We start from the raw sequence: 10,024 nt of genomic DNA, 5'->3' as shown, positions 1-10,024 counted from the left end.
CTGACGGGGAGGGCCCTTCTCACCACCAGCCAAGCTACGTCTTGGTGCTTGTTTGAAAGTTCTGGTGATGAGGCATTCCGCCAAATGACTTTGACGGTCTGCTCGGGGAATCATCCGACAGGATCCACCGTTTCCTTTTCCCGTAGGGCCTTGAGGACATTCCGTGCAGACCACTGCCTGATGGACCGGTGGTCAAAGGTGTTTTCCCGCAGAAACTGCTCCACGAAGGATAGGTGGTACGGCACCGCCCAACTGCATGGAGCGTTCCGCGGCAATGTGACCAGGCCCATCCTTCGCAACACCGGGGACAGATAGAACCTCAGCACGTAGTGACACTTGGAGTTTGCGTACTGGGGATCTACAACTTTCTATGATTATAACTCACTATCAAATGTTTAACACTATAACACCAAGTCAAAATCTACCTCAACATTTCAGTCAATCTATGGAACAGCCAACTTCTGGAGATGGTGGAAGCAGTTAGTATTGATCCATTTGAATGCAAATTAGATAGACTGCTTTCAGAAAGTAACATTTTGGGATGCTGTATAATGAGTATTTGACACATGACGTGGTAAGTGTAGCAGGCTTGGGAGGAAAAGGATGGCTTCTGAATTATGGTTTCCAAAGATGTCCACTGTTGGGATTTTTCTCATTTTATTTACGGGTTTGTAGGTTAGTCATGATTAATTGGCAATTTCATTTTATTGCATCCTGTGACTACCAGAATGGTAGAAGCTGAACTAGATGGACCTTAGTCTTTTTGGTTTAGTAATTTCTATGTTCCTAACTGACTTTTCTCTTTCACCTGATGTCTGGTTTACAATGAAAAACACATGTGTCTGAGGAAAAAGTATGTTTATTTTATGGTATTAGTTTAAACTATACATGGAAATACATAGAAGTTACAACTTGAAAACAGGCCATTTGATCTAACCAGTCTGTGCCAACTTTTACCCTCCAAGTGAGCAAATAGTTCAAATCACATTTACCAACTTTGTTCCCATATCATTCAAACCATTTTCTTTCATCCATCTATCAAATCTAATCTTCACTGTTTCTGCCTCAACTATTAACTCTGGAAGTGAATTCCAAATGAATTCAACATCCTCAAAACTCTTTGTGTAAAGAGGTTTTGCTATAGAAAGACAGTTAATTTTCAAATAGATTTGGATACGTAATCATAAATTGACAGGATAGCACCTTTGTTACGTGATAAGTGATGCTATAAAACCAATACTTTTCAGTTAGGCTACAGGTAAAATAATTTACAGTGAATGATGCTTTTCAAAACTGAGTTGAGTTATCTTTTACTAGACTAATTATATGGAGAACAAAAGATAAATGCAATTAAAAGAATGTAATTTCATCAAGGATTTCAATTCATTTCAAGAAATGTTACATCATATTAACCTCAAATTGAGATTTGAGTCTTGAAGACAATTCAGGGAAATCATTAATTTTGATAGAAGAATTCAATACAAGGATTTTATTTGGCAGTTTAAATGCTTTGCAGTTTTAAAAATGCCAAAGGAATTTCACAATAAAACTTAATAAAAAATGTTTCATAGAATATTTCCCTTTAAACCAAGAATTATTTTATATCTGTGGTTTGAATGCACCTTGATCGCATTCAATTAAATTACTCCCTTAGAGAAAGCATATGTATTTATTTATCCATCACAGGTAGAGCAATTGTTCCTCACGAGCTTTTTTAATGTTTCTCTTCAATATATTTAACAGGGTCAGAGTACTCTCCAGGCTTGCCCCAGTAATCCACTGCACGAATCCGGTAGAAGCCAGACACCTGTGAAAGTTCTGTCAGAGAAAAATATAAATAACGTGAGATTTTATTTATTTAGAGATACAGCACTGAAAGAGGTCCTTCGGCCCACTGAGTCTGTGCTGACCAACAACCACCCATTTATACTAATCCTACATTAATACCATATTCCCTACCACATCCCCACCACCTACCTACACTAGGGGCAATTTTACAATGGCCAATTTACCTATCAACCTGCAAGTCTTTGGCTGTGGGAGGAAACAGGAGCACCCGGCGGAACCCACGCGGTCACAGGGAGAACTTGCAAACTCTGCACAGGCAGTCCCCAGAAGTGAACCCGGGTCGCTGGAGCTGTGAGGCTGCAGTGCTAACCACTGCGCCACTGTGCTGCCCCAAATGTGAAAAAGATTGAAATGTTTTAGGCCCCAAAATTCCTGGAGGTGAGTATGTTTCCTTTAAGCCTGGGAAATTGGCTGGAATATGGTTTGGACCCTAGTTCTGCCAGGATTCATTTAGTTTAGTTTAGTTTAGAGATACAGCACTGAAACAGGCCCTTCGGCCCACCGAGTCTGTGCCGACCATCAACCACCCATTTATACTAATCCTACACTAATCCCATATTCCTACCACATCTCCACCTGTCCCTATATTTCCCTACCACCTACCTACACTAGGGGCAATTGCTAATGGCCAATTTACCTATCAACCTGCAAGTCTTTGGCATGTGGGAGGAAACCGGAGCACCCGGAGGAAACCCACGCAAACACAGGGAGAACTTACAAACTCCACACAGGCAGTACCCGGAATTGAACCCGGGTCACTGGAGCTGTTAGGCTGCGGTGCTAACCACTGCGCCCCTTTTATCCCAGAAATCTAAATTCTTTTTGAGGAGGAAGTTGTCCCATTGAGAGCCTTGGCAACCTCCCTTATGCAGCAGTGCACTGCAAATGGCAAAATGTCTCCAGCCAGGCGATATAAGCTAGGAGTCAGACACTTAAAAGTTAAGAGCCGCGGTCATCTTGACAGCCTCAGGTAACACTGTCCTTGCCCTGCTTTCAGGTTGCTGTTGTGGCTTCAGCAGTTGACAGATTTTAGTCATGATCTCTTTTGTGAAGCGAAGACATTGTAAGATTAGGTCCTTGCAAAAGTTGAGGTAAGAAAATTGCTCTCTAAAGAACCCCTGAGAATCTCCCTCCTTCACAGCCCTTCTCCCTCTTCTCTTCATTCTCCAGTCACGCTTAATTACCGGAGGAAGATCTACGAGGCCACCCAGGTGTGGCTTTTAAATAAACAGAAAAGTACTACAGCAGCAGTCAGACCACTCTCTGTAGACTACTGAAACTTTAGGCAAGTAGAGGAAAATTCCAAAAACACGTACAATTGCAACAGCAGCCAGAAGAAATAACCCAGCAACTAACCTGTAAGTAATTCATGATCCCTTTAAATAGTGCTGGTGGTGGGGAGTGGGGTCCTTCATTTCGTTTAACATCATGTTCAGTTGTGTGAGGTTCAGGCAGGGCGTAGGCTGCAGCGTAGTGTTTGAAAATGCCAGCACTGGTGTCAAATGCGTGTTGCACAATGTTTGCCATCATAAACTGCCTGTTCTGCAGGCTGCAGGCAGTCGTTAGACGCATGCACCCAAACCTCTTTACTAAGCTGACATTAAGTGTATTTCCTGTCAGAAGTGTGCACACGCATCTCAGACCTCATTTTTAAGCGTTAGGAGCCTGTGTGAGCTACAGAGCACAATTTCTCCCCCAGTATTTGGTACCTACCTCTTTTATAATGCAATCTCAGCCCCAGCCAGCTCTCAAAGATGTACAGTGATTCAGCACTCACCACATAAGCTGGAAACCTGTTCCATAGGTCTGCTATTCTCTAGGAAAAGAAGAACCGCCTAAGATTTAACCTGTTTCCTCCATTGCATAATTTATCCTCATATCCCCAACCTATTTAATTTAAATAATTTGCCAGCTTGCACACAATCTAGTCCTTTCTTTATTTTATAGACCCAAATTACCTTGACAGAGTGAAAGTCATTAGAGATATCCAACACAGCTCCTGGAAAAGAAGGTTGTGTCTTACTGGTACGACCAGGTGAAAAAGAGGTCTAGGAGTTCCCTTTCAGCCTTCATCAGTAAGAGGTCTTACTGTAACAGGGTTTAATTTTAAACACACTGTGTTTTTAGCTCCCCTTGGTGAATCTTTGTTCACCGCTTTCCAATTATAAGGCAAAGAAACCAGCACAAACAGGCTTTCTTAGGTTTAAAGAAGAAAAGCTTAAATTTATTAAACTTAAACTCTAATTCAGTTAACACCTACGGATACACGATGCGCCCACGCTAGCATACAAACGCGATACACACATGCAAATAGAGACAGAAAAGAGCAGAAGAAAAATAAAGTGGAATGGTTTGAGGCAATATTTGAAGAGCTTTTGTTACGGTTGTTTGAGCTCACTGTAGAGTCCTTGATTGTAGGTAGATCTTGCTTTTCGTTTTGGTTCAGAATTCTTCTTAAACCTTGTTCGCTGTAGGAGACTTTTCTCTCTTGGGGTTCATGTGTCTTCAGTGGATTTGGAGTTCCGTGAGAAAGAGATGGGAGCAGACAGGCAGGAGAGGTTGTGGCGAGCCAGCCAGGAGAGATCTTCTCAGTCCAGGAGCATTCTGCTTTGTATTATGCCAATTCAAAAAACTCAGGTTGCCCAGCAGCTGAGTCATGTGACTAGCTGGTTTGACCATGTACGTTTGTCTATTTGGCCATATTAGCAGCCCATCTGGAATGCGAGCTCCCCCACCTTTAGCGTCTGGTGATCAAGAGTCCATGGTGGGTTGAATGTGTCAGGGAATGGTCCTTTGTCCTGTCCAAGCACTGTCTGTTAATACGCAAATGTCTTTCCAGCCAAGAGTCCATTGTGGGTTGAATGTGTCAGGGAATGGCCACTTTGTCCTTCCAAAGACTGTCTGTTAATATGCAAATGTCTTTCCAGCCAAGATCTGGCAATTTTTTAAAGCAGGTCCTTCCTTCACTTCAACAACAGTTTGAAATTTAATGTCCATGTGGTGAAATTAATATGCCTCGTGCTTAGCAGGTGGGGGCCTGCATGACACTTACTAATTAAATGAGGGTAGACACTTTCTACCTGGATTTTCAGAAAGCATTTGAAAAGCTACCTTATAATAGGTAAATCCTCAATTAGTCTTTTGAAATTAGTAGGAAGCTGCTACAATGCATAAAGAAACATTTGTATACCTGCAACCAGAAAGTTGTTATTAATGGCTGTGAATCTGCTTGGAGACAGGTTGCCATTGTCCTTCAGGGATTGGTATTATGACAGTTGCTCTTTATTATCTAAATTAATGACTTAGTTGAAGGTGTTGGAACAATAATTTACAAGTTTGTGAACGTTATGAACAAGCAAATCTCGTTATGCAGGTGAATGGGTCCATATTTGATAAATGGTATTTAACTTACAGCGTTATGCATGTGGGCAGGACCAATGCTAAGCACCTTAGACTTTGCAAAGGAACACAACTGAAGCCTATGGTAAAAGAAAAAAATCTTGCTATCATAGTTTATAACAATGATAACGGTTCACAACAATGCTGTGAAGCCATAGTTAAAACAAATATGATATCGAGCTCCATTCACAGGACTATCCATTGCAAAGCAGGACATTGCATTTTTTCCTTTTGTAAGGCCTTACTCAGAATACTGCATCAAGTGTTGGTCTCCTCACATGGTGAATGATGTTGAGTCTTTGAAAAAGATTTCACAGGAGGCCAACATGAATGATTTCCAGTTTAAAACAACTTAGCTGCCCAGATAGATTTAAGGAGCTGGGTCTATATACTTTAGAGAACCACAGAGGTGATTTGATTGAAATTTATAAAATAAGGAAAAGATTAGATTGACTGTAAGCCAACAAATTATTTCTATTAAATAGACTGGGGAGATTGAAGGGTCATGAGTATAAATTACGTCAGGGAAGAAATAAGTTAGATGTTAGGCAATTCTTCTTTTGTCTGAGATTGTAAACCTAAGGAACAAGTTGTCGGCTTGTATGATGAATTTTGACTCGCTGTATACTTTCGAGCGGGGGTCGGCAACATGTACGTAGACGGACACCAGTGTCCGTGGTAAAAGATTTTGAGATCTGTGACAGGAAATTCCAGGGACAAGAAACTTCCCATTGACTTCTTTAGACCTTCTTTAAAAAAAAATCGTAAGTGTCAGTTCCACAGCTGACAAGTGCTGAGAACTTCGGACAGATTCGGGGTTTTCCAGCGGGATCCGATTTTTAAACGCCTGCTGGAAAACCTGAATCTGTCTGAAGTTCAGCAACTGCTGTTCCCGCTCTCAGTAAAGGTCAGCGAGAAAGGAGGGGGGGGGGGGGGGAAGGAGAGAAGGAGAGAGGGATGGACACAGAGGGAGAAGAGGGGGTGAGAGAGAGCGGAGAGAGGACACAGAGAGGATAGAGCGGGGAGAGAGATGGACACAGAGAGGAGGAGAGAGGGGTGAGAGAGAGAGACAGAGAGAGGAGAGAGAAGGACACAGAGAGGAGAGAGAGGGGAGAGAGATCAACACACAGAGGGGAGAGAGATGGACACAGAGAGCGATAGGGATTGACACAGAGAGGGAGAGAGCAAGAGGGGAGAGAAAGAGATCAAGATTTCTCCGAACAGATGGGCATCTATCTGGATTCTCCGCATCGCTACATTAAGTAAGGAGAAATGCGCTTTAAATCAGATTGTGTTTTGATGGCATTAGGTTGGCTATACAGTTTATATACAGGTTAATTGCCCCCATGTCCATGACAGAGTCAACAATTTTGTCAAATGTCTGTGGTGCAACGTGTTGGTGCCTATCCCTGCTTCTGAGAGAGAGAGCTGGACCAGTTCCTGGTTGGGTGGAGAATGCATCATACAAGAGCCAGGTACCAATATGTCATGGATAACATTGTTTCCCAGACTAGTTTTGATCACCTACAGGGATCAGAAAGGAATTTTCCAGATTTTGTTCCCCTAATTAGGCCTTGGCTTTTTGATCTGGTTTCGTGCCTCTCGCAGGAGACTACAAAACACCAAGAGGGCAAGGTGTCTCTTGATGTGATGAATAAGTCATCACAACTGCCTGGGACAGTTTAGATGGACCAGCTGGTTTTTATCCTGTCTGATACTTTCAAATGTTTGATGTCGTTTTGAGGGTGCTGATGGTCAACGCTGTCTGTGCAAATTATCCTGTTTCAAATCCCAGTCTTGGGCAACAGCACACAATTCTTTCCATTATACTGCATTTATGCCAGTGGACCGTTGCCCCAGGAATTTCCAGGTCTTAGTTTTTCTGCAACTGTCAAAAATCTCTTAAAATTCACATATTTACTGCAAAATAGAGCTTTTAAGCTCAGCCAAATTGTTAGTACTAATGGCATGAACAGACACTATATTTAGCTGAGGTGAGAGTGACTGCCCTTGATATCAAGGCAGCGCTTGACTGAGTATCAAGGAGCCCTATCAAAGCTGGAATCAATGGGAATCAGAGGGAAAACTCTCTGCTGGTTGGAGTCATACCTAGCACAAAGGATGATGGTTGTGGAGGTTAATCATCTCAGTCCCAGGATATCACTGCAGGAGCTGCTCAGGGGAGTGTCCTAGGCCCAACCACCTTCAGCTGCTTCATCAATGGCCTTCCCTCCATCATAAGGTCAGAAGTGGGGATGTTTGCTGATAATTGTACAATGTTCAGCACCATTCACGACTCCTCAGATGCTGAAGCAGCCTGTGTCCATATGCAGCAAGACCTGGACAACATCCAGACTTGGGCTGATAACATGTGCGCCACACAAGTGCCAGGCAATGACCATCTCAAACAAGCGAGAATCTAACCACCGCCCCCCTCCCTTGATGTTCAATGGCATTACCATTGTTGAATCCCCCACTATCAATATCTTGGGGGTAACCACTGACCAGAAACAAACTGGACCAACCACATAAATGCTGTAGCTTTAAGAGCAGGTTAGAGGCTGGGAATTCTGCAGCGAGTAACTTACCTCCTGTCTCCCCAAAGTCTGTCCACCATCGACAAGGCACAAGTCAGGAGTGTGATGGAATACTCTGCACTTGCCTGAATGAGTGCAGCTCCAACAACACTCAACACCATCCAGGACAAAGTAGCCCGCTTGACTGGCACCTCATTCACTACCTTAAACATTCACTGCCTCCACCACCGATGCACAATGGTAGCAGTGTGAACCATCTACAAGATGCACAGCAGCAACTCACCAAGGCTCCTTTGACAGCACCTTCCAAACCTGCAACGTTTCCTCTAAGTCACACATCATCCTGACTTGGAACTATATCCCCGTTCCTTCACTGTCGCTGGGTCAAAATCCTAGAACTCCCTTCCTAACAGGTGTACCTACACCCCAAGGACTGCAGCAGTTCAAGAAGGCAGCTCACCACAACCTTCTCAAAGGCAATTAGGGATGGGCAATAAATGCTGGCTAGTCATATCCCACAGATGAAAAAAAAAGGCACCTCTCATTCAGGACAGGAAAAACTGAAGGACAAGGTAGCCTGGGCGTCTTTCGCTAATTCTTTCACCAAGCTGGTTCAAAAATAGCAGAGGTCTTGGAACAGGTTTCTGGTCCACTTTCATAGCCAGCTATATGAGAAAAGCTAAAGGAGAAGAATCTCAAGAATAATAATCATTTGATTAAAAATTACATTCCTTATGTGATGACCAGCCCACCTAGCAGCCCCATAACAGAAGATGTGAGGAGGAAGGAACCTGGCTTAACGAAGATTATATATTAAGGAATTAATTACAATTGTGTTTTGATCTCATGTTTGTTTGGGACCTACATATGCAGTTGTGAGCCCAAATAAACTATCGATTTTCATTTGCAATACATCTTCTGCCAAGGGGTTATGCTATTTATAATTCTGAGGTGGATCATAGTACAAAGTCAAATATCCTTAGACCCAGTTGTTTTAGATTAAATTCACAGTAGAAACAGAAATAAAGAAATTAAAACTAACCTTTTCTCTTGTTGAGTGGAGAGTATACAAAAATAGTAAATATGGTGTCTTTGCCATTGATCCTTTTGTAAAACTTTCCATCAACTGAAAATTCCACTTCAAATGTTTTCAAACACCTGCATTAATTAAAAAATATTTAAAGCACACATATCTTAACCACATTTGAAAAGACAAATGTTAGTTGATAATACTTACAATTAAGTTTAAAATGAGGTTCCCCTTTTAAAATGCTGTGTGATATTAATTGCATACTGGCTTCTTACTAAATTTGAACTTCTAAGGAATGCTTCTGCTACTTTTCACATAAAATAACTCTTTTTCTGCTCGGCATACATTGTTAATAGGAGATATTGAATAAAAACTACAAATGCTGGAGATCTGAAATAAAAACGGGAAGATTTAGAAATAAACAACAGGTCCCTTAGCATCTGTAAAGAGAAAGATTCCAGTTAAAATTCCAGGTAGAGATTCCCCCCACCCCCATCCTCAGAATGCAGAGTTTTGATAAAGGGTCACTACCTGAAATATTAACTTGTCTTTCAGTTGCTGAGGAACATGTATATTTCAAGCATCTGTCTACTCTTAATAGGAGCTTACATGACTTCCATTACTACCAGCTCTGAGATAAAATTTCAACATAATTTAATTCTTTAAATGCAAGCTCTTTCTTTCGGAGAATAGTACACACATGACTTGCAATAAACTGTGACAAAATGCTTCAAATATCCTAAAATTTAAAAACATCTGCACTCCATTCCAATCATATCAATGATGCAGCTCAAGAAAGTATTTCTAAGCATAATGCAACCAATAAATTAAGAAATTAAATTATGGGAGTGAATTTCCTAGCCTAATGTGCCACTTTCAACAACCACAACTTGTCTCTTTATAGTGTCTTTAACATAGCAAAATGTCGCAAAACACTTTATAGGAGTATTATCAAACAAAATGTGACACCTAGCAACGTAAGGAGATATTGGAATGGGTGATCAAAGGTTTGGTCAAAGAGGCAGGTTGCAAGAACCTTCTTAAAAGAGGAGAGAGGTAGAGAGGCAGAGAGGTTAAGGAACAGAATTCCAGAGCATAGGTGCTCGGCAGTTGAAGGTATGCCACCAATGGTGGAGTGATTAAAATCAGGGACACCCAAATGGCCAGAATTGAGGAGTGCAGAGATCTTGGAGGGTTGTAGGACTGGAGG

The 10,024-nt window shown here is 41.8% G+C and overlaps 1 protein-coding gene across 1 annotated transcript in view; it reads right to left on the bottom strand.

Moving 5' to 3' along the window:
* Positions 1 to 841: 841 nt before the first annotated feature.
* Positions 842 to 10,024, bottom strand: part of idua (alpha-L-iduronidase) — a 361,720-nt gene continuing 352,537 nt past the window's right edge. Inside the window, exons 13-14 of the mRNA XM_068041727.1 lie at positions 8,827 to 8,942; positions 842 to 1,818 (exon numbers count right to left, since the gene is read on the bottom strand). Coding sequence (XP_067897828.1) covers positions 1,715 to 1,818; positions 8,827 to 8,942 — 220 coding nt within the window. The 3' untranslated portion in view covers positions 842 to 1,714. The remainder of the gene's footprint in view (positions 1,819 to 8,826; positions 8,943 to 10,024) is intronic.

Source organism: Heterodontus francisci, chromosome 1, assembly GCF_036365525.1.
Source record: "Heterodontus francisci isolate sHetFra1 chromosome 1, sHetFra1.hap1, whole genome shotgun sequence".
Lineage (NCBI taxonomy): Eukaryota > Metazoa > Chordata > Chondrichthyes > Heterodontiformes > Heterodontidae > Heterodontus > Heterodontus francisci.
The sequence above is the reverse complement of the archived record's forward strand: the minus strand, read 5'-3'. Positions and strand labels throughout refer to the sequence as shown.